General features: G+C 50.2%; 1 protein-coding gene across 3 annotated transcripts in view; it reads right to left on the reverse strand.

The window, feature by feature from the left end:
* Positions 1-7,355: 7,355 nt before the first annotated feature.
* SEMA5B (semaphorin 5B) overlaps positions 7,356-27,195 on the reverse strand; it is a 123,288-nt gene continuing 103,448 nt past the window's right edge. For 2 of the 3 annotated variants that reach the window (XM_065943235.1, XM_065943238.1), the window contains 18 exons: positions 26,147-26,209; positions 25,701-25,799; positions 25,067-25,280; positions 24,132-24,417; positions 21,715-21,850; positions 20,334-20,541; positions 20,027-20,234; positions 13,403-13,520; positions 13,074-13,255; positions 11,808-11,951; positions 11,462-11,609; positions 11,096-11,321; positions 10,551-10,769; positions 9,944-10,114; positions 9,692-9,841; positions 9,314-9,358; positions 8,674-8,879; positions 7,356-8,437 (listed from right to left, as the gene is read on the reverse strand). In XM_065943235.1, coding sequence (XP_065799307.1) covers positions 8,279-8,437; positions 8,674-8,879; positions 9,314-9,358; positions 9,692-9,841; positions 9,944-10,114; positions 10,551-10,769; positions 11,096-11,321; positions 11,462-11,609; positions 11,808-11,951; positions 13,074-13,255; positions 13,403-13,520; positions 20,027-20,234; positions 20,334-20,541; positions 21,715-21,850; positions 24,132-24,417; positions 25,067-25,280; positions 25,701-25,799; positions 26,147-26,209 — 2,982 coding nt within the window. In that variant the 3' untranslated portion in view covers positions 7,356-8,278. The remainder of the gene's footprint in view (positions 8,438-8,673; positions 8,880-9,313; positions 9,359-9,691; positions 9,842-9,943; positions 10,115-10,550; positions 10,770-11,095; positions 11,322-11,461; positions 11,610-11,807; positions 11,952-13,073; positions 13,256-13,402; positions 13,521-20,026; positions 20,235-20,333; positions 20,542-21,714; positions 21,851-24,131; positions 24,418-25,066; positions 25,281-25,700; positions 25,800-26,146; positions 26,210-27,195) is intronic. The other variant, XM_065943237.1, reaches the window with a different exon arrangement.

A 27,195-nucleotide genomic window follows, 5' to 3' on the forward strand; every position in this document is an offset into this window, starting at 1 on the left:
TTTAGTAGTTTTCTTTATGGACTGTGCTTTGAGTGTCATATAAAATCCTTGCCTACCCCAAGCTCATGAAGATTTTCTCCTTTCTTCTAAACATTTTATTCCTTTTTATTAAATTTTGTCAAAACAATACCAAATACCATAAATCCATACTCATCTCTTACATCGATCCATTACCTGATTACAAGCAAAAGATGAATATCATTGCTTCCTTGTTATCATTGCCAACTTCTCTATTGTTCTAAATTCCTACCATAGATTTCAATGTCCACATTCTACCAGGAGTATATTGTGGATTCTTCTGTAAATAACACACTTGACAATAATTATTGATGCATGCTTTGTAAGCCCTAACACACTCACTCTGTCTCTCTGCTGTTAATCTTTCTCATTCTAGTGATAAATTCTAAACTGCTGCCCTCTAAAATTTAACTTTACATTTAATAATTGTCAAAATTCAAGTATCTCTATGTTTGATGTTAATAATAATCATGATACCTTGATCCCAAATAATTTTTAACTTATACTTTTTTAAAATTAGCATTTCTTTTCACAGATATGTTTTAGTTGCAAAGAAGTATGGTAATGCGAACAATAAAAGACTTTCAAGCTTAAAAAATATTATATTAGGGTGAAATTCTGTGGGAATATATAATATTCTGTGGGAATATACCCATTCAAAGGGAAAAAGGAACAATGAAAATTTTCCAATCATTAAAGTAGAGCTTTTCCTGTATTTTTTTTAAAATACTTTGTTTTTTAGATGCTATTGTTAAGTCACTTTAGTCATGTCTGACTTTCTGTGACCCCATGGACTGTAGACCGCCAGAGTCCTCTGTCTATGGGATCTCTAGGCAAGAATACTGGAGCGGGTTGCCATGCCCTCCTCCAGGGGATCTTTCCCACCTAGGCATTGAACACACATCTCTTATGTCTCAGACATAAAGACATTCAGAGAATGGTTCCTGTGTTGGCAGGAGGGTTCTTTACCACAAGCACCACCTGGGAAGCCCTTAGATGCTATTAGTTACATTTAAAAGAATGGTATTATTTTTAAATGGCAGTATTTGCAATATGCCAGAAATTACATCCTTTGCAGCTCTTTAAGCTGTGATGAAAAATTTTAGATGTCAATGTAAAAATTATAAGGGTGTAACTAAAGTTCTCAAAATTCTTTCAGAAAGTATGTGTTGTGTTTTTTTTTTTAAAAGGCAACACTACCACTACAACTTATAGTCACCGCGCCACCTCTCCCAAAAGAACTAGCAGTAGAGGCCAGCACTGGCTGAGTTCTGGGCATGCTCCTGGGAGAGGGAAGCACCATGCTCAGAAAGTGGATTTACCCTGGCACATTGACTGTTCCTGGAGGGGCCCGGGCAGCGAACCAAACATCTCAAACCCCTCTTTTCCCTGAAGGGAAATTTAAAGGTGGAGATCACAGGCCAAGTCAGTCTTATACCCTGTAGGTGGAGAATCTCCTCAGCACGGTAGTTGGGAGGAGGCAGGAGGCAGAAGAGAACAACAGTGGAGAGTGGAGTGTGCGCCTCCAGTTGTGAGAATCCCACCCCCTCAACCAGCTCAGCCACTTTCTCTGGCATTGCTGTCTGCTCTATTGAGGTTAGCCTTAATGATAAGGCAGTGTCAACCAGTCACACTGAAGCTGGGTTCTGCTCATCCAGTTAAGAGAATGGAGACCCAGGAAACCTTGGATATTAAGCAGACATGGTTTGATGACAAAAAGGAACAGGAGTGGTGGGGGCCCTCAAAGGGGTCTGGCCAGGTACCTGGGGGACAGGACCACAGTGAGGGACAGAGAGACGGGAGCACCTCGGAGATGGAGGGGCACTGAAATCACCTTGACTGATCTTCTTTCCCCCTCAAATAAGCCCAACCACTAAAACTGAAGAACTTCCTCTAAAAGAGAAAGACAGATAAAATTAGAAGGTATGAAGTGAGGTACCTTAAGTTGGACAATCTATCAAATTTTAAATGTGTACACTCATTGAATAATTCTATTTTTAGGAATTCATTCTGCCATTATAGTTGTACCTATACAAGGATAGTCTTTGCAACACTCTCTATAACAAAAGACTGAAAATATCCTAAAGTCTATCATCAGGGGTTAGGTTAAATAAATGTGGTGTAATTGTTAGGGGAAAAAGACAGCCAGGAAGTAGTCTGCAAGAAGATGGGCAGATCTACAGGTTGATGCTGAGCAGTGTGTGCTGGCAGCCTCGTATATCATCCAGAGCACACACTGGGGCAAATGCTGAGATCAATATTGTATTGGCTTAAAACTGAGGCCACAGCCAGATATCACCATCTCAAAACGAAACATCTGGGATTTTAGGAATTAATCTAAAATCTCATCACAAAGAATGTAATTATTCTTATAATTTTGCTGTTAAGATTATGTTGATTAAGTTAAATGATTAATATTGCATATTTAAATTTTAAACTTGACATCACAGTGCAGGAAGAATATTAATAATTGCTTAGTGTGGTCAGCTGCAGTTTTGTGGTGGTAAATAGATGCTCACTTCACTGAGAATGGTAGAAAAACCAGGGATGGTTTTGGATATTACATTTTCCTGGACTTTTTTCTTTTCTCCATTCCTTTTATGTTCTGTATTATGTCCAGATTAAAGGTGATTTGCTATGGATATTATACACACTTTGGTAATATTTTATGCCTACAAAATGTTGAAGTCGAAAAACTGTCATTCTTTTCTAAAAGTCCATTTTGATAAGATGTGAACTCCCAAATAGACTTTCTTCTTGAAAGGCTCATAGCCAAAATGGAATTAAATACCAACGTTTAAACATAATGGTTAAAGATTATTTTGTTTAACATAATGAACGATAGATACCAAGCCAGTTGGCAAATATTAGAATTATGATTTAATCAAAGCTCTATTATTCTGCCCTGTGTTATTTTAAATTAATGGGCTTCCCAGGTGGTACAGTGGTAAAGAATTCACCTGTCAATGCAGGAGATGCAAGAGACACAGGTTTTGATCCCTGGCTTGGGAAGATCCCCTGGAGGAGGAAATTGTAACCCAGTCCAGGATTCTTACCTGGAAAATTCCATGGACAGAGGAGACTGGCAGGCTACAGTCCAGGGGGTCGCAAAGAGTTGGACATGACTGAATGACTGAGAACACAGCTCACAAAGACTATAATGTTCTTCCTAAAGTTATCTAGCTACCATTGTCTCTCAATATTCTTTTAAACTCTCAGTCTTGTTCCCTATTCATTTGCTAATTTTAAAGGGCTTAATTGTGTTTGAACATAAAATTAGCAACTTTCACAATCATTATTATTGGGGCATTTTACTCTTACAGTAATAAATATGCATATATAGTTCAACGAACTAATTGAATTTCAACACATGAGTATAGAGATTTCACTTGAAGATTCATCTAGACATTTATAGTGAGTGTGATCTATTAACAATAAATCTAAACGGTGTGCCCTGTGCATGTCACCAGAGTTGACAAGCTGAATTGATATAATGGTAACCTATTAACCACAGCTATAGCTCAGGCACAAGCTCGGGTGCTTTAAATGATGAAAAATATACATTTATGTTATTGAACGCAAGTCTGTGTGCCTGCTGCACAAAGAGGCCAAACAATATCAAAACGTTGGAATTTGGAGCAGAGAAAGGTTTACTACAAGGCTCGGAAAGGAGATGGGTGGCTCATGCCTTAAGATCCCCAAACTCCCTCAAAGCTTTCAGCAAAGCCCTTTTCTAGGAAAGGTGAGGGAGGGGCGTGGTTAGTTGTAGCAAACACCTTGGTGTCAGATCCTTTCTTCTGCAGGTCAGCCATGGTCAGGTAATGATGTTCCTATAAATCTCCACCAAGCAAATGTTACTCTCTGTTCTGACACGAAAGGACAAGGTCCCAAGACTCAACTTTCACCCTCCAAGGTCCAGTTCTGGTTAAGAGGAGGGGGTCCTTGTGCTCGCCGGTTACCCCACCGAGGAGCACTTGTCCAGCACCCAGTCTGGGTCCTCCCACCAGTGCCCAGGCCCTGCTGAAGAGGCAGATCTCAGCTGGCTGATAATGGGCATGTGTTCCGCCCATGTTACAATTAAACTTCCAAAAGCTGAGGCTGAAGGTCAGTTCACAGATTTTTGGCTGAATATCAAGGTACCTTGGACAGCAAGGAGATCAAACCAGTCAATCCTAAAGGAAATCAACACTGAATATTCATTGGAAGGACTGATGCTGAAGCTGAAGCTCCAACACTTTGGCTACCTGATGTGAAAAGCAGACTCATTGGAAAAAACCCTGACACCAGGAAAGCCTAAGGGCAGGAGAAGGGGTTGACAGAAGATGAGATGGTTAAATAGCCTTGCTGACTCAGTGGACATGAGTTTGAGCAAACTCCAGGAGATAGTGAAGGACAGGGAAGCCTGACATTCTGCAGTTCATGGGACCACAAAGAGTCTGACATGACTCAGTGACTAAACAACAAAAAACAAGGTCAAAGGCAAGCTTTGGTGACATACAAACACACATTATATACATGTGTATCCATTGTCTACCTTCATCTGCCTCAGGGAAGGGGAAGTTGGAGCCCAGGAATCAAGAATGGCAGACTCTGAGGAAGACATTTCCCTAGGTTCCTATATGAGTACAGTGGGTTCAGGGTACCTGGTTTCTCCTGAATATGACCCAGTGCCAAGTAGCACAACACACTATGAGACAAGTTAGAGATCCCAGAGACAGGGCCCAAGCAACACGGGAACACATGGCTAGCATCTGAAAGGAAAAAGCACCATGTGCAAGAATTTTTCCCAAAGCTCTAGGAATCACAGAAGTTGGTAGGGACCCTTGGCCCAACACTGACATTACACAGACCAGAAAACTGAAACCAAAGAAGGAAGAGATTTGCTGAGATCACGCAGGTGGTGAGAGGTAAAGCTGGAGACAAGAGTCCTTGACAGTCTGTCCAACACCCATTCTCCGACACAATTAATAAGCAGAATGGGTACTAGAGGAATAGAGCCTGTCCACTGCCAGATGTCAAAGCAAGTTTGGTCAGTATCCTCTCTCTCCAGGTGACATGTGCTAAATCAAACTAGAATTTAACTTTGAATATAGAGGCTTAAATTGTGCTGACTTTGTAACCAGGACTTGGAATCTAGCCTCTAGTGGGGGAAGCCCAGGTACTTGCCCAGGTGTATCGCCTCCTGTCAAGCACCTGCCTGACCATGTGGGAAGATGATCTCTTTGCATTGTTAATGGGCTCCTAACCTTGGCTGCTTAAGGGTTACAGTTGAGCGGCTCAAGGACTGGGCTATGAGACAAGAACTCTGTACTCGGGGTCCCAATAACTGTCCACCACATAGCCAGTGTCTGCCACCAGAGAGAGGAGGCCAGTTTTTGTTCTAAATCTCATCCATTCTAATAGGAAGAAGGTGCCCAGCTCTATTTCTTCCTCCTGGAGAAATGAACCAAGCCCTCTCTTAGGCTCCTACCTTAACCCCACCTTCCCTGATACTTTATTCTTCCAACTTCTGATTCCTTCTGAAATTGAGTGCTCAGGTTTGACCCACATCCACTCTACTAGATGATTGCTGTTCCTTCATCTGCTTTCTGTCTTCATATATTATGATTTGGGATTACAGATACATCCTAGTTTTATTGAAAATAGTGACAGAGCTTTTGTTTTTTGTTCTCTTTGATTTTGGAGTGATGTTGAGATACCACCATTTATTTACATTCCCCAAGTCTCTGCTTTGTTTTTCAACATAACTATTAATTGTATTTTTTGGTTTCCTGAATTCTCTAAATTTTCCACAGTGAAAGTGTATTACTTTAATAAGAAAATGCACGCGCGCGTGCACACACACACACAGTTATTTTGAGACAAGAAGGCCCAAGAAGGCTTGCAGCACCCAACCTGGCATCTTCCTCCCTCTTGCTGGAGGTTCTTGCTGGGCCAGCTGGCCCAGTGAAGCCCCTTTTTCTTTCACACTTTAGCTCCCTGACACCATGCAGTCATCCATGTGGCCTCAAGCACCTGCCAGAGAGCATCACACCCTCATCAGGGAGCACATTTCTGGTTTCCTCAGTTCTGGGCCAGGCTGTGAAGGAGCCTGTGCCATCCATGCAAGCTAATTGCATGCAGTGTGGATCCTTTCCAGAGTTATGAATTGAATGGTCATGCCTCCAAAAACACAACAGGTTTTACAAACAGAGAATTCACGGTGTGTGTATGTGTGTGTGCATGCATGTGTGGTGTGTATTTTGCCATAACACACATGCGTTTACCTCCCACTGTTGCCATTCCAGTCACAGTGGCTGGGCATGCCACAGGAATTCTCCATGACTACTTCCTCCAGATCTGAACAGTACCAGGCATATATGAGTGAAGTACCTGTGAAGCAGGTACCCTAGGCCCTGGAACACTCTTGAACTTCTCTGTCCCTATGAAGTCCAAGGGAACCCAAAACCTCAAGACCTAGCACAGACCCCTACAAGCTCTGCATTCACAGGGTGAGCAGGAACCCAGTGAGGAATACCCAAATTGAGGGATTTGGGGATCCCCAGAAATCCTCATATGTTCCCTGAGCTCTGACTGGGCTCCGCCTCGGCCTGAGGCCACTGCTGTTGCCCTTGTCTTGGTGAGCACAAAGGTCTCCAAGACACACGGGCCAGGAATGCTCTTTTCTTCCTCCTCTCCTTCCCAAGATTCTCTGCCTCCTCTATCCCCAGGATCTCACACTTTACAGCCTAACCTACAAGTAGATTTTGCTGGGAATCCTGTAAGAATTGATCCAGCCAATTAAGTCAGGAAATTGCTCTCTAAATTTAACATGTCCATCAGTCTCATCCAAAATGGAAGCATTGATTTGCTGAGCTGAGACTTTGAGGTTATTTTGATTTAATCCAGCAAAAACTACAGCAGGCTTCCCCCACCTCACAGGCTTAGTCATTTCTCAGTCAATTTTGATTTATTAAACTCAGCAATGTAAATATCTCATAAAATACCCCTCATCAATACTCCCCTGCTGGAATCACATATTTCCACTGTGGAGCCTGATAGTGGTGCTAAGGGAACAGGCAGAAATTTCCTGTTGTACTGCCTTTAGTTTTCTTTGTGTCCTTACTTGTGAATTTGTTTATCTGTAACCTTTTTTCCAACAAGGATTTAGGGCAACATGTGTGTGGAGATTTATTCACAAATGGTAAGTTATCCTCTGTTAAAGTCAAACTCTACTTGGGTCATCTGCCCCACTGTGAGAAGACCATCTGTCACCCCAGTACATTGCCCTAATTGATCAGACCATGCCAGGAAGAGCCCACAAACATATGCACGAAGACAACGTTACATTTGGAGATTGGGTATCATCTTTAATTAATCATGCCACAGCCCAACATCCTTTTTGTTGCTGCAGCAGATTGTGATTGTGTGTGTACGTGTGTATGTGTTCCTGAACAGATGAGGGGCCAGCACAGACTCCCAAGCAGGTCTCAGCCAACAGCTGCATCGAGCAGCAACTGGAAGGCAGTCTCCAGAGCAGCATGGGGGCTGGACTCCTGCCTCCCTTGCTCCTGGGCTACCATTCGTGCACTCTGAAAGAAAGGCTGAGGGATGAGCCAGCCCAGATTAAAGGACTTCTCAGCAAAGATCAGCCTCCAGCCCCCAATCCTCACTGCCTCTGACCGGAGGGATGTCCCTGGGCCATGTTCAGACTGCTAGGAGGGGTGGACAACCTGGGCCAGCCTTGGTCCCCATATCACACTGGGGCAGCACCATGATGGCCCAGCCCTGGGCAGAGAATACAGAACTATTAGGGCCATCAGATTAGTTTCTTTCCAAGATAATCGGGATGTGGCCCGGCCCTTCCTGGGGCCAGCCAGAGAGGGGCAGACTCAGCCCATGATAGCCACACAGGCCATCATTTCCAGCCCACACCTAAGAGCCTGCCTTCCTGATGTCTCACTCTCCAATTCCCTCACACGCCTAGCAGGTCTACAGCCCAGACATGGCAGGGGGGATCAGCATGATGGTGGGTTGCAAGCAGGCCACGAGAGACCTGGGCTGAGCCAGAACTGCAGCCACATGCCAGCCTGAAGCCAGTCCTCTCCCCCATGGTCACTGCCAGGCAGAGCTCTCTGAAGCCAGATGGGACCCCCGCAAGGCAAGGCAGCAAGTTCCTGGCCTGCTGCAGAGGGAGAAAACCAAACTGGCTCCACCGTCCCATCTCCACCTGCTCTGTGCCTTTGGAAGGCAAGGAGCCCAAGTCCCCAGGACAGTGACATCAGCTGTTGGGGAAGCACCGTTGTCCAGGTGAGGCCTCAGGCCGGAAGCTGTGTTTGTTCAGTGGGCTTGGGTAGTAGGTGGTCGTGTACACGTTGGTCTGCTGCAACGGGTAGAAGTTGGCTCTGTCATCAGGGATCAGGTTATTCTTGTTCAGGGTCTGTGGGAGAAGGAAGGAACCAGAGAGGAAAGGGTGAAAAGGAGAGATGGGACAAGGGAACAGGCCAGGGCAAGGAAGTCAGGAGCCCATCAATGAGAGAACATTCTGGGTGTTGACACAGAATTCTGTTTACAATACCACTGCCCCCTCTGAGAGCCCATCCCAGTGATGCCCAGCTTAGGGCCAGGACCCCTGCACCCATCACCCAGCCCCTGCTTCTACAGGAGGACTCCCACCTTGAATTCCATGGGTGTGTACTTCTCATTCTTGGGGGTGCCCCCACCCTTGTAGTGCAGGTGGTTGGGGGTGGCGGGATGGACGAGCGTGGACTCCTGGGACTGGTGCTGGCAATGCTGGCAGGACAGGTACACCGCCAAGGTCAGCAGCCCAGAGCCCAGGAAGCAGGAGATACCTGTGGCCACCAGGTGCATGAGGCTGAACCCTGGGAGAGCAAGAGGCCAGAAGGAAGGAAAGGGCCACTGTGAAGACCCCCCACCAACTGCCTCCCAAGGGGAGGCTCTGAGACATCAAGGGCTTTGAGGCCAGAGCTATCAGAAACAAGGAGGCTGAGTGGCCTGTCACCAGGGACCTGTCTCACAGGACCACCTGTGGCTTGGGTCACAGGAGGCAGCCAGTGGTGTGGAGTTGCATGACATCTCTTGAATACAGACTAGATGACCACTTCTTAGTTGGGGGACAAGGGCGGAACTGCCTGGACACCCCTACATATGGTCTAAAGCAGTGCAGGATCTCAACAAGGTCTGCATGTCCAGAGCGAGAAGTAGACTCCAGATTTTGGAGTAGGTGGGCTTCCTCCTTGTAGGGGTGGTGGTGGGTAGAAATGCAGCATTGTGAGCTGGGGGAGGATCCTTTTACCTCCACAGCTGGTGGTCTCATCCACACTGGAGGCAGGAAGGATCACTGCACGAAGACAAGCAGAGTGGGTGTCAGAGGCAGGGAGGGGAGGAGACGGGTCCCTCTTAGGGCTCGATGTGTCTCTCTTGAAGGACCCCTGGGCCAGCAGTAACCTGTGGTGCTGGGACTGGCCACTTTCATTCCCCTTTGTCTCCACCTGAACCCCACCTCTAAGAAGGGTTGGCCCATGCACTAGATGAGGAGGAACAAAGGCCCGAACTGTGTGAACGTCCCACTCTGGTGTTTCATCCTGCAACCCCAGAATAGTTCAGAAGGGGAAGGAAGCTGGGGACTCAGAGCAGAGAGGGTGGGTGTGAAGGGGCTGGCTAGAAGACCCACCGGGAATCTCGCTGTAAGGGCAGGGGCGACTCTGGCTGCTGTTTCCAGCACAAGCGCTGGGCCCAGGGACCAGCTCCTCACAGTGTCTGTCACGGCTCTGTACTCCGTCCTCAGTGCATGCACTCCACTCAGACCACGGCGACCAGCCTTCTGTGGGTTGTGGGTTGGGATGAAGTTAACCCCTCAGATCTCTTAGTGGGGATGCTTAGGCTCCACAGTTGCTCCCCAGATCCTGCCAGACGCACTCAGTACCTGGGCAGGGCTGCGTGGAACACAGCGCCTCCTCCGTGTGCAGCCCGAGACAAATGTCCTCGCCGGGGGAAGGCGCGGGGCTGGTGCAGGAACGGGTGCGTTGGTAGTGGCCGCCACCACAGGAGGCTGAACATGGGGACCAAGCGGTCCAGCAAGACCAGGCACCCCGCACTGCAAGGCATGGGGTGTGTGAGGGGCTGAGGGTGCAGGCAGGGTCCAAGACAGGCTTCACCATCCCAGGCTAGGTCACTCTGCCCCGGCCACCCCACCCCTACAGCCCACTGTGAGGGAGTGCCCCCTCCCCTCAGGGGAGGCAGGGGAAATGCAGGCTGCAGAGAAGACCCCAAAACCAACTCCAAGTCAAATCAAGCACCTTCTCTGGCTAACGCATTAAGGAAGAAAAAACAGCAGCACTGGAGGGTGAGGAAATGCCTGGTCCCTGGGAGTTGCTGCTGTGTCCATTTACAGGACCAAAGAAATTGCTCTGGGGCCCCATGTGCAGAGTGGGCGGGGAGGAGTGGTCTCCACGCTCAAGCTGAGGTCTGGGTAGGCCTGGGAGTCTCCCAGAGCAGGGTTCCCTGGGCAAGATTCCTTGGTGGACGGTTACCTGGACAAGCGTGCGGGTTGCAGTCCTGATACTCGGCGGCGTCACCCACGCAGGGCAGGCCCCCGTTGCGGGGCTCGGGGTTCGTGCATGTTCTCTTGCGAACGCGGAAACCCAGCTCACAGTCCCGGGAGCAGGAGGACCATGGGCCCCAAGCAGCCCAGCCCCCGCTCACCGTGAGCGGGGAGGCGCCCCCGCTGCGCAGGAGATCCTCCACCAGGGCTGGGGAATAGAGGGGGCTGGTTTAGCCACAATGTTAAGTCGCTTCAGTCGTGTCCGACTCTTTTTCAACTTCATGGACTGTAGCCCATCAGGCAGTCCATGGGATTCTCCAGACAAGAATACCGGAATAGGCTGCCATGCCCTCCTCCAGGGAATCTTCTTGACCCAGGGATGGAACCAGCATCTCTTAGGTGTCCTGCATTGGCAGGCGGGTTCCTTACCACTAGCGTCACCTAAGCCTTCTCCCAAACCGCAACCTTTCCCCGCCCCCACGACCCCCAGCTCTCACTCCACCTTTCCCCGCCCCCATCGCCCTGGAGCTGTACCATCAGTGTCGCAGGCTCCAGAGCCGTCCGCCGGGCAGGTTCGGGTTTCCATCCTCCTCCGGCCAAACTGCAGCCCATGGGGGTCTGGCAGCGGCGCGCGGCAAGTGAAGCGGAAGCGCTGCTCCTGCCGCGCACCGCCCTGGGTCACGTTCACCGGCAGCCACGGCGTCCACGGCGTGTTGCGCCGCACTTCGGGGCAGGCCTCGGGGTTGCACGTCTTGAACTCCTTCGGGGTGAGATCCAGTGCTGTCTCACAGCCGTGCAGACCCTGGCCTGCCCCTGCACTCCGACCCCGCCCCGTCTGCCCTACCCTGGGCTGCGAATGCAAGCATCCCGCGCCCGCCCCCGCCTCGGTCGGAACCTCACCACGCCGCAGCCCGGGCAGGAGTTGCCGTTCTCACAGGTCCGGCGGCGCGACTGCACGCCGCCCCCACAGTTGCTGCTGCACTTGCTCCAGGAGCCCCAGGATGCCCAGAAGATGGGCACCGGGCAAGGCGTGTTTTCGTTACAGAACCTGAGGGGCAGAACGGGAGGAGTCCTTACTCCTCCTTTTCCTATGAGAGGTCACTGGGATTGTGAGACTTGGGAAAATTGGGAAAACGAGGGTCCACTGGATCACCCAGAGAATCCAGACCACCTTCTGGGGGGCCCAGGAAGTCGGGGACCTCGGGGCTGGCTTGTCGCGGAAGCCTCCAGCCACACCCTAGCTCACCGCTCCTCCCGGCTCTTGCCCACGCAGATGCGGCCCCCGTGGCGCGGCGCAGGGTTGCTGCAGCTTCGCTGGCGGACCTGGAATCCGATCCCACAGGAGGTGCTGCACAGGGCCCAAGATGACCAGGGTGTCCACGCCCCGTTCCTGGTGGGGCCGGAGGGGACAGAGACAGAGACATGACCCTCTGAGTCCTAGCTTCTCCGATCTAATATCTGCATAGATGGATTTTGTATTGTTGTCAGGAAGTGCCATTCACGGGAAATACAATAGCTCCTAACCAAACCATCTCAGGAATGACGCACTCCAACATAGATTGAAAGCCTTCTTCTATACATCAGGCTGTGCTCATGGTTAGAGCACAGAGATAGGACATGGCCTCTACTTGCAGGGACAAAGGACATCTTCTCTAGAGAAGAAGTCCTTTCCCATCTGTAACCTTTGTTTCAGCCTTGTTGGCTGGCAGACCTTACAAATTTTGGTTCTACAACTAACGGGTTTTTTAAGGCTGGGCAATTTATTGAAATCTTCTGTTTCATCATACTCTTATCTTTAAAGGGTACTGATTGTATCCTACTCCATGAGGGTGTTGTGATGGTTAAGTTATTAAATGGATATAAAATTATTTTAAGAGTGTCTGGAATTATGGATTATTTATTTTAATTACTTTTGGGAGTCCCCAGGTAGTAGGCAGTGTATAGTAGGTATTAAGTAGCTCTCTCTACATATATATACATATATATGTATATATATATGTATACATATATATATATACATCCCATATATATATATCCTATATATATATATATATCCCATATATATATATATACATATATACATATGTAGAGAGAGAGTCTCATTTAACCCTCCCAACAACCTTCAGGGAGGACACTGTAACCCCCATTTAGAGAAGCTCAGAGTGATTATGTGGTCACCATTCCATGCTGTCCTTCCAGTTGGGGACTGCAAAGCTTATTGCGGCTATAGATTGTCTAGGAGTGACTCCCATGCCTATCCAGATTTCCTCTTTGTATGAAAAGCACCACCAGGCAGACACTTCTCTCCCACTGGTGTGGAAACTCTCCCAGCGCTCGTTTCCCGCCTCAGACGTCAGTCACCAGTCCAGTCTCCTACACAGCCCTGAAGTATTTTCTGTCCCTTAGTGCAAATACCTGGCTGGGATAATGCCGCATTTCCTCTATTCCCTTTACTCCATTCCAAGGCCACCACATCCTCACATACCTGGGCAAGCCCTGCATCCTCACATACCTGGAGCAGTTGGCAATGTGAATGGCTGGCCCCAGGCAGTCGAGGCCCCCACAGCGGGGTCGAGGGGAGTCACAGGCTCGGGACCGACACAAGCAAGAGCCTGAGTTGTCCCCATCCAAGTGCTCACATGGTTGCCATGGTGACCATGGGCCGAAGCCCCCATCCCGAGTCACATTTCGCACCTGTGGACACACATTGGGAGCAGGATCCTGTCACCCAAGGCAGGGGCAGGGAAGACACAAGGTCCTAAGGCTGTGGGGACACTGATGGAGAGTTGGCCTGAATTTGGGGGAAGAGGTCCCTGGTAGGGGCTACAAAAGGGTGCTCACAGGACAGGCTGTGATGTTCTGGGTCCAGAGGCTCATGTTGGAGCTGTCCTCGAGAGTGCTGCAACGTTGCTGCTTTCCATCCCAGCCGCAGTACGGGTCCCGTGCCCCCAGGCAGGCCCTGCCAGACAGAGGTCCGGAGCCTCAAGCCCACTGGACTCCCACCCTCATCTGCATCCCAAGAATATGCCTGGACACTCTTCTCTGGACACCCCTCTCATCCAGGTGTCTTCCACAATAGTAACTAAGTTCCTTGACTACTTACTATGTGCCAGGAATCATTTTAAGCACTTTACAAGTATGAATTAACTCAATGCAACAACTCAGTGAGGAAGGTACTGTTATTATCCCCATGTTATATGGAGGAAAACCAGAGCTAACCCTGGACTCACACTCTTACCCTCCAGAGCCCGCACACTTAACCAAGAAACTACTGAGTCTGAGTACTTGCCTGAGTCAGGGGTTGCACACTACACATCTAGGGCCACAGGCGAAGATGTGGTGAGCAGAAACCCAAAGAGGCAGTACCTCCCTGCCAGACGCTTTGATTATAGTGATGGAAAGGACCTTACAGATGATCTGAATCAGTGGTTCTCAACCTTGGCTGCACATCAGAATCACTAAAGGAGCTTTTTGAAAAGTACTGATACTTGGATGCATCCCAGACAAAGAATCTCTGGGTGGGGGTAGGGGGTTTAAAAGCTTGTGGATGATTCTAGTGGGAGCCAGGTTGGGAATCGTGGGCATCCATAATACAACCTTTTCGTTAAACAAAGGAAGAAACAATCACAGAGCAGGGAAGAGGTATTTCCTGAAGATCACACAAATTTTACATGACCGAACTGGGGTTAGAATCTAGGCACCCCCTACCATCACCACCACCACCACACTCTTTCCCTTACACCTCCACCTCCCAGCTGGAAGCTGTATCTGACTTCACACACCGTGTAAACATGGGCCCATGCTTTAAAGCACAGATGCAGGGGACATAATCCAGGGTCACCTGGACATCCACATGCTTGTGCTGCTCAGTGGCAGGGCCCAGAGTCCAGTGCATTAACATCATAAGAATAAGCTCAAACTGGGATGGGTCAGGGGTCACATCCCAGGTCCCCCCTTCCCAGGCAGGCCGATCTGGTCGATCTGCAGTGAGCCAGGAGAGGAACGGTTCACACACCAATGCACGTCTCAAAGCCCCCACTTCTCATATCCTAGGCTCCTGTCTTTTCTTTCTCCTTTTGACTTAGTCATTGTATCCTCTATAGTTTTTAACAACAAAAAATTGTATCTCTACCAATAAGACTTCAAGGAGGGGGGAAAAGAGTATGGGAATTAGGGAATCAGGATGTGCTATCCATTGCTAAGTATACACAATCTCAGCTTCTGAAGCCTGAAGGAAGTTCCCTCCAACACCCAGAGAGCCCACCGCCAATCTCAGGGGATACCCTGGGTCCCTTCTGCCTTTCTTGCCCCAACTTCCACTCCATCTGACAAGGCCTGGTTGCTCCACAGCAGTGGGCCTGCTGCAGACAATCTAGGAGCACAGTGAGAGTGGGGCAGAAATCGGAGGTTAGAAAGCAGAAGAGGCTTGGGGTGAAGGAGGTGCTGCATGACAAAGAGGGTGGGGGAGCCCACGCCACGACCTGAGTCTGCAGAGGGATTTTCCATTGGCCAAAGGGGCCAAGGCTGCCTAGCACTGAAGGGATACACAAAGGAGTTAAGGTGCTGCCCCTTTTCATGTCTCGAGGATAGAATCTTCCTTTTCTCTTGAAGCTTCAGGGAAAATCACTGGTCAGGGGATTTCTTTATTTTCAGTGAGTTCAGTAGGCCGTATCAGGCTCCAGAGAGAAAAGAAGTTATATGAAGACCTTATAAAGAAGAGGGTGGGGCTCCCCTCCTTGCCAGAGGAGATCAAAGACAGTGCTGTCTCTTGCTCCAGCAACTTATGACCTCATATAAGTGAGACAATGTTTCAGACAGCCTCGCTGATTGCCAGTAAGCACACCCGTGGCCCACCTGGAAATCCAGAATGCTCATCTGTTGCTATGTCGCTATGTTTCCACTTTGTTCTCTCAAGGACAATTTGTGTAAATTATACAATATACAGGTGCTCATGTTTTCATTCAGGATCAATGGTTTGGTCTGTGGGTGTTTCACCAGCAAATGAGTCAAACTATTCATCTTGGGACTAAATACAATACATGTGCAAAAGTAGTCCCAGCAACTGGTGCTTTTGAGGTTCTGCTTACCTGCTGACATTTGGGCCAAATTTGCTGTGAGCAGATTCAGTCAATCAGAAGTCAGTAAAGCCCATTCCTGAGTGTATTTGCCTCAGCTCTCAGAAATGGGTATCACACTCAGGAAGCACTGTCATGGTACTTCACAAGCAGCACAGATTAAATAAGAAAAAGAGAACTAGCCATGACTAGTGATTAATAATAATACATGTGATTCTATCCATCAAAAACAACCGTATGCCAGAAGAGAGAATGGATAAGAGTAGAAAATTTGAATTGATTTATACAAGGTAAAAACAGAAGATTCTGGAGGAATGCAGTTTGCCTCTTGCTACTTCTTTCATCTAGGGTCTAACCAACTCTAGAACAGTGTTCCCAGTCTTGAGTACAAATTAAAATCTGGGGATTTTTTTAAAAAAGCTTAAGCAAACAAAACAAAAACCCTATTTCTGGGCCTTTGGGACTGGAGTAAGCCCAGGCAATGGAGTCTTTGAAATACTCCTCAGGTGATTATAATGAATAATAGCCTTTAGAATTGCTGTTCCAGGGCCACTTTTGTCAGAGTTCCCAAGTCAAGAGATGAAGTATCCTGTATTTCTAATCCATGACAGGATAAAGAGCAAAGAAAAACACAGAGTAGATGCTGGCTCCAGCCCCTCAGTCAGGATCCCTCACCCTCAGCCTCTCCTGCACCCAGTCCTCCCAGAGAAGAAAGAGGAGACCAGATTCTCCACAGACACACCTGCTCTGCCCTGGCCCAGGTTGCCCAAGGGGACCTGCGAAGCTCCCCTGGCACCAGTGCCTGAGCTCTTTGCTTGTCCACATTCGCTGCTTTTGACCAGAGGCCATTTCAAAGCTTCCAGAGCAGAGAATGTCCTTAAGAAAATTAAAGCTCCAAGCAGGAGAGAGTTAAAGTGTATCTCTGATGGCAGGAATGGGTGGCAGTTTAGAGTTTCTTTCATAAAGTTAGCCATCAGACCAATAATATATCACCATGTCTTTTTTACTGCAGTGTCTCAAGCAGTCATTACAAAAGGGAACAGGTTCATTCCATGGGCTCAGAAGCAGGACAAAGATGGATGGTGGAATTTACAAGGAGGCTGATTCCAGCACCGTGTAGCCATAGTTTCACAATAGGAGCTGTCCGCGGTAGAGCTTGGGAGCAAGTGGTCATTACTTAAGATGGCAGTGGAGGGAGCCCAGACCCTCTGCCAGGGAGGGAGGTTGGGATAAGCTGGCAAGACAGGCCCCTCACTCCAAGGTGGCATGAAGGAGGAAGGGGGTGGTTCTTCAGGCATAAAACACTGCTTTGTAGAGCTAGTCAGCATTCATTCCCTCCGCTCCTTCTCCTGTGAGCCTTGGTCTCTCTGTGGTCAACTCAGTGTCCTGGTCATGCCCCATGGGGCTGAAGTTTGCCTGAGTGAAAGGAGGGGTCTAGAGACAAGCCCCTGGATTCTGGGCAGAGGAGGGGGCCTGAAGGGGCCTCTGCTTATCTATCCTCAGCTTCTTGCCAGCTTTGGAAGAAATGGGGAAAAAGGCAAGAAATGTCTATTGTGGAATACAGTAAAACCCTGTGACAAACTGCCTCACTACAGCACACATTCTGATATAGTGTGATGGGCAGGTGGCTCCCAGAATCCCGGAGTTCACAGCCTGCTGGCGGCATGGACTTACTCTGTTCATTCTGTTAACTTCGCATTAATGAGACCTCACATTTTAGATCCATCTACACTGTTACAATAGGGTTTCTACTGTACACATCAAGGCCTCTTATCCCAAACTCAAGAAACCAAAACTATTAGATTCTGAACTGACCTCTATCTTTCTGTTCCACCTGGCCATGCTCCGTGACCTCCCTGTCCCCTGTCTGCAGCACCACGTGTGTGGGGAGACAACTGGCATCATCCTTCCTTTCATTCCACTGCAGACCCCATTACATCATATCTGGCCCAGAGCCACAGCAGCTCACACTGGCCAACCATCTGCCCTGCGACAATGCTACTCGCCACTGTCTGCTTGATCTTTGCAAAACACCTATTCACACTGCCCATCACTCTACTCCCCTGCTCAAAGACCACTTCAGTGCCCCCAGTCACAGAATTCAAGTCAAAATCCTCCCTTGGCATTCTTAGCTGGCCTCAATCCACTTTCTAGTCCCACTCCTCTCCTGCACCAACCTCCTCTCAAGGCCAAACAATCAATCAAATTCAGGATCAGTCATGTGTGGAAGGCCACTTTGTGCCTGGGGCTGGATGTGGCCCCCCTAGTGGACTATAGAAAATACTGGGACACTGGGTTTACCTTCAAGGATTTACATCCCCTTAAAGAACAGGGTACATGTGAAAAGTTTAATAATGACACAAGAGTTAAAGAAGAAGACAAGATATGAGGGAAACACCACGATTCATTGCCAAGCAGTGCCGTCTGTATTCAATGTCACAGATCCTGAGACTCCAGAGAGCCCAGGAGGCTGATGGCTCCTAAATGCATTTACAGAGATAAAAAAAAAAAGGAACTAGGACACTAGTTACCAATGATGACTCACTTGCTGGACTAGGCACTTCGTGAGCATTATTCCCAATCCTTACAGTTTGTTTGCCAAAATTAAATTGCATGCATGTTAAGTCACTTCAGTCGTGTCTGGCTCTTTGCAACCTTATGGACATAAGATGGGTCCTTGACCTGCAGGAATAGTTATCCTGCAGGAATAGTTATCCTGCAGGAGGTGTGTTTGGTGCTTGAACTCCGGGCAATATACTCTTACATACTTTATCCAGCTGATTCTCCAGTACCTCCTGGAGCTGTTATTTTATACATGTTAGAGGCGGGAAAACTGTATGTCTGAAGACTAGCTGTTCAGCTGTTATGGCCTAAAATGTATCTCCCCAAATTCATGCATTCAAGTCCTATCCCTGATATCTCAGTATGTGTTAGTTGCTTCAGTCATGTCTAAATCTTCGCAACCCAATGGACTGTATCTCGTCAGACTCTTCTTTACATGGGAGTCTCCAGGCAAGAATACTGGAGTGGAAAATTAAATTGCTTCATCACAATTTCCCCCTATTTTCCTACTGAGAAAGCCAAAGTTCAAAAGGTTCAGTAACTTGCTCAAGATCATACAGCTGGTATAGCTGATGATGGAACCCCAGGGGTATCCAATTCCACCACTCAAGCCCCTTGCATTATACCCCAGTCTCTGCCCACACATCAGTCAGATTAACATCAAGGCTCCTCTCCCCAACCAGAGCCCTGAGAGAAAGGAGAGTGTTCCAGCCTGTTTCATTTGGCCTCCCTCTTCTCACGCCGACAGCCCGCAAAGAGCTCTGAGCGTGGGAGGGCTTAGCATGTTTGGTGCTTTGCTGATGGAGCCCTGCATTAGGGCTGAGGGAAGCTTGGGTGTTTGCCACTGTCTTCCACTCCCAGCCCACCCCCAGCCCCACCCCCTGTCAACCCATGACCTTCCAGCCTCCTCCCCAGCCCTCCAGGCCCATCCTCAGATCCTAGCATCCTCCACCGGGACTGGAAAACAACCACTGGCAGCAGGCATGCCATTTATCTCCCAAATCTTGAGAACAGATGGGCACAGCCAGGAGGTCCCTGTGTTGCAAACGCCACAGGAGCCCATGGGGCCTTGGCTATACCAGCTGCAGGCAATTTTTTATTATCTCCATAATGGAGGGGGAGGTGCTACCCTGAGTGGGAGGCTACCCACTCAGGGTAGCCTCCAGTGGTTAGGAGTCTGAGATACATCTGCGTTTGGCTTTGGACAGGTTTTGTTTCCCCCTTAAACGCCAGTGTCATTGTTGTCAAATTTGTGGATCCACTAGAAGCTAAGGTTTGCAGAACTGATGGCGGAAGCAGCTGGGATGTCCGGTCTGCAGGTGGCTCCTCACCTCCAGTCCATCCACACCAGATCTCTGCCTCTTCTAAGTGGGGAAGTTACAGGAGCAAGCTTGAGGAGCATAGCCTCCCATCTGCCCTCACATCTGGGTAATAAGCGCTGTGGTTTCAAAGATAAAGGCCCCTCTCTGAACTGAAGGCACTGAGAGTAAATCGGCTGGAGATGGCTGCCAGGCCCTCATTGTGGGCTTGACAACAGGGCCACCTTGTGTTCAACACATCCTTCCCCTAGGGAGAGTGATACGTGGTTTGGGCAGATTATCCCAACCATCCTTCACAAAAACCCTGCAGAGATTTATGAGGAGGAAACCACGGCTCAGAGAAGTTAAGTGACTTGTCCAAAGGCACACAATCCGTGACTGCGCCAGGATGCCACCCCAGGGCGACCTTGACTCCGAAGCTCCCTCTGTTGGATCTCCAGTTCCCAGTTGAGACCGGCGTTGGGACCCCGGCCCGCCAGCCCGCCCGCCGTGGCGCGGCGCCCACTCACCCCTGGCTGCGGTAGGCGGCGCACCTCTCCAGCGGGACTCGCAGCACGCCGTCGCTCAGCCCCACGAAGAGCGCGCGGGCGCTGTGCACGATGCGCAGGCTGCGCAGTGGCTCCCGGCGGCCGGGGGGCAGCACGTGCAGCTCCTCCAGGTAGCAACCGCGGAGGCTGCGGCTCGTCGTGGACAGCGCCTTCAGGATGGTGCCCGACTCTGAAGGAGTCAGATCAGGGTGTCCTTGAACCTCAGGGGGGGCCGGAACCTCGCAGCCCCTCCCACCCGGAGCGCAGGCGGGGCGGGGCGGGGCCTCACCCGTGCCGATGTAGAGCACGTGGTAGAGCGTGTCCTTGGCCTGCACGAGGTCCACCACGAGGTGTGAGAAGCGCACGCTGTCTTGGGTGACGCAAGGCTCGGGTGTCACCGGCTGCACGGCCTCGCTCATCAGGAACAGGCGCTGTGCGTCCTGCAGGCTGCGCTCCGTCAGGTTCTCGTTGGGGCCCACCTCCGGCAGGGTGCCGCACTGCGGCGGGGAGCCGGGTCACGCGTGCCCAGCCGCCGGGCTGCCATGATCCCGGGTCCCCTCCTTCTTCCCCACTGCCCCGTCTCTGATTCTCCAATCCCTGCTCCCCACCCCCGACATCCGCGCTAAGGGCCCTGCACCCTCTTCCAGGAAGACACCTCATCTTTGGGAACTAAGGGACAGTGAAGCTGGGAAAATGGAGGAGGAGGGACCTACCAGGGGTGGAGCAGGCAGGGAGATGAAAAGGGAGCTTGATTATCCAAAAGCTGATCTTACCAGTGTGGATAACAAGTGTCCTGTTATTTCATGCTGTCGCTGTCGGTGCCCCTCCCCCACGTGGGGCCAAGCCCTGCCTTCCCTCTCCCAAGTCCCTCTCATCTCAAGGTTCTTGCCTTCTAAACCAAAGCTGGAAGGCAACTGTCATTTACTGAGCACGTCAGGTGCGTATCATTCTATGGGCCCCGGTCAGGTGCATGTCAACCCTCCAGCGCATCTATGAGGTTGGTGGTATTATCCCAATGTGCCAGATCAGGGTAAAGGACTCAAGGAGGTTGAGTGACTTGCCCAAGGTCACACAGAGAGGGGGCTAGATCTGGGCCAGGACTGTATGACTGGAAAGCCTGAGGTCTTTCCCCGCTCCGTTCTGTCCCCTGGACAGGAAGTTGGATGGATGTGAAAGTCAGTCAACCATCTGTATTTTTCTTTGTCCTCTGGCTCTTCCTGCTTCTTCGTCACACACTGGAGATGCTCATACCACCATGTCTAGGCTCTGACCAGTCCTGGTACTCAGAGACCTTCTGGGTATCACTACCCATGCTGGGTAGACTGAGAGCAAACTCCTGGCCAGACAGCTTGTGAGTGTGCCCCCCAGCCCCGGTCCCCTATACTGAGGAGGGCTGAGGTCCGACCTCCCTCCCTCTCAAGAGGTGACAGGTCACACTTAGAAATGGCTCAGAGCAGGCCCCCTTGCTCTGCATCCCACCCACTCTTCCTTTCTTGCTCCACAGTCTTGAGGTTACCACCTTCTTAGGGAACCCCTGCAGGAACATAGATGGGCATAGACCAGCAGGAACACGTTTGGCGGTTACACTGAGTAGTTGGGCATCAGCTTGTGGCTGATAGTCTGGGGGAGGGTGGTATGTGATGGGAGGGAAAGGGGAGGAGAAGCTGTACCTGGAAATTGGGGATGGGGTTGGCGATGGGGAGCCAGGCGGCCCTGGGGTTCTCCTGGTAGCGAAACGGGCCACTGAAAGCCTGAGAGATGGCAGTGAGATTGAAGGCGCAGACAGCAGACGCAGCGATGCTGTTTCTGAAAGGCAAGAGATGGCGGGATGGCCTTCTCTGGAGACCTCGGCACCCTCCCCTAAATCTAACCTCCAGCTGTCAAGTCAGTGTGGCACAGCTCCAAGGTTTACTAAGCACCTATGATGAGTCTGGGGCCTTCTGTATCACGGGGATCTCACAGAAGGAGGAGACATGGTCCTTACACTCTGGAAACCCTCCAGGAAAGAAGGACCCATGGATGAGAAAAACTGGTGGATCCTTCTGTGCTTCTCATCCCTTTCCTTTATTCAGTGGGAGGGCAAATAAAGTCAATGGTTTTCGAACATTTTAGTTCATGGTCCACCGTTAAGAAATACATTTTATATGACAACTCAGTATGACACACACATACTACAGACATACACATTTGCAATGCATTTTCATGAAACAGTGTATCACTAAATACATTATACTGTGATATTTTTTCCAGTCAATTCTGTTCTATTATTTTTTAAAAAAAATAAAAACAACAACCTGGTTACCAAACCAATGTTCTATGCTGCAGCTCAACACCTGCAGCCAGATGACCTCTCAGATCCCTTTCAGTCATGGAAACAAATGTTTCTCTGAGTCTGATGTGGATAGTTTGGAGAGAGGCTACCAGTACACCAAATGTTACCAGGTTGTTCTCTGCACTTAGTCCCTCTCTCAAATATGTGCCTTTCACTCCCCCTCTGCGTGGTCGCAGTCCCCACTCTCTCTCAGGACACCACACTGTCCCTGCAGCGTGTCCAGTTTCCTCTAATCCATCCTGCACGCGGCAACTAGAGTGACTTGCCAAATGCACATCTGAGCTAGCCTTCGTCCTGCTTCAAACCCTCCAATAACTTCTCCTTACCCTTAGGATAAAGATCAAAATCCTTAAAGGCCCTCCCATCAAAATTCCTCCTATGTCTGCCCTTCAGCCAACTCTTGTGTCTTTCTCCTCCTCACCCACCCGGTTCCTGCTACACAGGTCTCCTCTTAGTTCCTCAAGCAATTTTTCCCACCTCCAAAGTTTGTGCATATTGTTCCCTCAGGCTGGAATGCTCCTGTCCCTTAGTTAATTCCCAGTCATCCTATAGATATCACTTCCTACAGGAAGCCTTCCCTGATCATCACCCCTCCATAGTGATCATAGTGCAGCTTCTCTGCACACTGCCCTTTCCCTCTGTAGATTTTCTTGCAGTTAAAACTGGGCATTTAATAATGACCCTCGAGAACGTAAGCTCCTTATGGGCAGAGTCAGGTCTGCTCTTGCTCACTGGCGTGTCTCCCACTCTCACCTCCATTTGATAAGAACCGGGGACATGAAGAAGGCACAAAATACATAAACAATTTGAAGTTTATACTAACATTGCTATTTTCCCTTGATGCCTTTCCAGTGACTCCTGCCCTTTGCTCACAGCTGCCTACCTTCTACTGCTGACAGTGGACTGGTCACTAAGTCCCAGCTGTCAGCTCCCAGCTCACAGCACATGGCTGTGTCGCATGTCTGTGCCCTAGCTTGGATGGCTTCTCTGCTCCAGCTTCCCTGCTTTCCCCTCCCCCTGTCCATCCCCTAGACCATCCATTCTGTGGCTAATCTGGCTCTCATCCAGTGCTGCTAGCTGGGCCCTAGGTAAGCAAACACCACTCTCTGCTTCCTATGTTTCTGATGTCATTACTGAGAACACCCCTCAGCATGCTGGACAGCAAATTCATTTCTTGGTCTTTGCTGCCCATTCAGCATTCTCTGTACAAAAGTCACCTGAATGGATCAGCCTGTACACAGAAGGAGGCAGTGGAGGACAGACTCATGATCTCAGTGGGGGGTTACCCTTCTAATTCCCAGCCTGTGTTTTCCAGGGCAGTCAGGATTGTGACAAGACTCTACTGGTTAGGTTTAGTGGGATCCTAGAGTCCTGAAGTTGGAAGGGTGGAGTCTCTGAGCGTCTCCTGTGGGCATCTGGAGGACCCTCCCAGGGCTGTCAGCCCCTCATCAAAGGCAACCTGCTGCACTTTCATCCCCAGGAAGGTCTTTCATGGAGTCACAATCCAGCTCCTTTTATTTTCCTCACATCTGGCCTAGGCCTGCCCATCACAGCAACCCAGAACAAGTGCTCACCTCTCTAGAGGCAGCAAGCCACAAAATCCTCAAAGGACCCAGGGCAGAAGGCATGGCCATCCCCATTTTACAGAAAGAGAAATGAGGACAGGGACTTGCCCGAGGCCACCAGGCTGTGAAGGCAGGTCAGAGCCGGTCCCTTACATCCAGGGGAGGGTAGGGGGGGAAGGCAGGGACTCACACGTTGGTGGTGAAGACCCCGTAGATGAGGTCCTGCTCGGGCAGGTGGAAGGCACTCTGCAGCTCATTGTAGTAGAAGGGGACCTCGCCCGGGCGGGAGCAGTTGAGCCGGGCCTTCATGAACGTGGTCCAAGTGTCCTCCAGCAGGAAGCGGCCCCCCACATCGTTCTTGCACACGCGGGCCACACGAGAGTATACAGTGCGTCCACAGTCGTGCTCCACCGCGTTCTCCCGCAGGAAGAAGTACGCAAATAGCCCGATATCATAGGCTGCAACAAAGTTTGGCTCTGGGGACAGAAGAGGAACAAGAGGTGGGTCCGGCCACGAGGGAGGAAGAAGACAGAGTTGGGAGCACTAGACCACTTCCATTTCCTTAGATGGGCATCCTACACCCCCCGCCAGCTTGGTGACCTGGGGGCGCTAACCCTGCAGTTACAATGATAGTTAACATGTATGACTGAGCACTCACTTGTGCACCAGACACCGCTATAAGTACTTTATATGAATTAGCCCACTGGATCCTCTTAACAAGTTATGAGGTACATACTATGATTGTCCCCATATTACAGATGAGATCATTGTGGTCTCAAGTATTTGCTCAAGAGAAGTCAAGTATTTGCTTAAGGTCATTTGCTCATTAATGGAGAATCAGGGATTCAACTCCAAAGGGCAAGAAACTCCTAATACCATCCCCCAATCTCTTCTTTCCTGTAACCTTTCCTCCTCATCAATTCCTAACTCTCCCTTCATAGTCTGCCCCCCATCTACTCTGGGTCCTCAGGACATCAGTGATTTCATCCAGAGTCCATCTCTGACTTGCTGTGGTCCTTAGGCAAAGGTCTGCCCCACTCTGGTTGGGCAGGAAGGAAGCTGATGGGGGTCAGGGTGGGCAGGCTGGGTTAGAACCAGGGGAGCCCTAGGGCTGGGTCTCCTTACCATTAAGCCACTTGGAGTTATACTGGGCGGTACGAAGCGGTGGCCGGCTGCCCAAGCTGCGATAGATAGCGGGGTCCCGACCTGAGAAGTCAATGACCGTGGCAGCATAGAGCTCCCCCTGGGAGGAGATGACAGCCGTGGAGTTGTGGCGCGGGTCGTAGGGGCAGCGGGCCACACCATTTATCTTCTCCACCGTCCGGCTGAGGTTCCCCACCTGGGGACAATGGGGAGATGGGGCTGTTTTCCTGAGGCCCTGGGGCTGTCTGTTCTTCCCCCGGAGTTTTGCTTTCTCCTGGGTCCCTGGTGTTTCTGGACCCCTCCTTCCCTCCACCTCCTTCTCATCGCCCCCCTCTGAGGGAGCAGTCATCATGGAGGGCAGAGGCTGTTCCCAGAGTTAGGACCCCCCAAGGTGAGGCTGAATTTTGATGAACAATGAATAATTTTTAGCATAAGTATATCCCAAATCTTGCATGGGATATACTTATACTAAAATAATGTCTGTTTTTAATTTGAAATGCGAATCTAATTGGGCATCCTTTTTGCTTTGGTTTACGTGCTGAACTGGCAGCTCCATCCTGAGGCTGTGTGCCTCAGTGAGAGAACCTCTGTCTGTCTGACCCCATGCAGCCCCCACCTGTCTGCTGGAGCACACTGGAGAAAAGGCATTGGTCCCACACATGAACACTTTCCGGCCAGTGACAATCAGGACTCGCACGTAGTTCTGACATTCCTCCTGAAGCAAGAAAGGAGAAGCAACAGAGGGACAAGCTCTCCAACTGTGGAGCCAGGTGTCTTTCCCTCACTCCACTGTGCCACAGATATTCGAGAGCATTGCTCTGCCCCAGATGCACCCCACTCCAAAGTTGAGGTAGCATCTGTGACTGTCACCCTCCCCGATCCCTCCCTCCCAGGCTAGCTCTCTGCCTCCCCGCCCACTCAGACACTCAGGCTGCCTTCTTGACTTCACCAGGAGCCTCTGGCTCCTCCAGGCTGGGCCTCCCACACAGCGGCCCTCTGTCCCCAGCACTGTGGGCCTCCCGCCAGCTCCAAGTCAGGCCCCTGCCTACCAAGGCCACCTACCTCGGTCTTTCCTTTGCTTTGGCAGGAGCGGCGCGTGTCCTCGTTGGAGGCCCACTCTGTGGCCTGTGGGAGGAGCACACAGACATCACACGGCTGTGTCACTCACAGCCAGGGCAGGCAGTGGCCTGGCTGGAGAAGACAGAGCGCTGGGAGACGGCCAGCCACGGCCTGCAGGGTAAGGTTCCTCTCACAACATCCTTGCAGGCCCAGCAAGGCTGCCAGACCTCCTTACCCAGAGACATCCTCTCGGCCCAACACCCTCCACACCTGCTCGGGTCGAGGAGACCTGGAGTAACAACCCCTTCATCCCCCATCGTCCCCATGCAGCTCTGGGCTGGGGCCTCCCCTGCCCTTCCTCCCTCAGGTCAGCTGGGGAGATGTGAGTGGCCAAGGAGGACCCTCAGTCCCACCCCAGGCCCTGAGTAGGAGACAGGAAACATGCCTCAGTTATGTGCCAGACGTTCCTTAAATGAATGGGAGGCAGAGAAGGTGGAAAGGCTAGACCTGCCAAGTGCAACCCTGCCTCTATGACTTGCTGCTGGGATGTGGGAGACAGAGACTGGAACCCCCATTCCTGGTTCAAAAGCTATGTGTGCTTTTTTCCTCTTTATCCCACTGTCTCAAGGACCCAGGACTTTCCCTTTTTTGCTTGCTACCCTCGGTCCACCTCTGTGCAGGCAGCTTCCTTCTTTCCCTGTAGCATCACTCATGCTCTATTGTGGAATGATGTTTGGGGGACACAGCTTCACTTCGGGGACCCAGAGGACATTTCGTGTTCTTAAGTGCCCTTGGCATGACAACAGAGTTGTCCCCACACAGGAAGCCTCTTTCCCCTGCATCTACTCTACCTGTACATCCTGAGACCCCAGCCACCGAAGAGCAACTGGGGAGGAAAGACACCCTTCACATCCAGGCAATGTCAGCCCCGGAGTGTGGTCCATTACATATTTCTGGGTCACATGTATAAACGTGAACTGCCTACCTGTCCTGAGAGAGGGAGCCCTGAGCAAGCAGCTCCTCCATCCAAACGAGCAAAAAAAAAAAAAAAC

Source organism: Muntiacus reevesi, chromosome 8 (assembly GCF_963930625.1).
Source record: "Muntiacus reevesi chromosome 8, mMunRee1.1, whole genome shotgun sequence".
Taxonomy (NCBI): domain Eukaryota; kingdom Metazoa; phylum Chordata; class Mammalia; order Artiodactyla; family Cervidae; genus Muntiacus; species Muntiacus reevesi.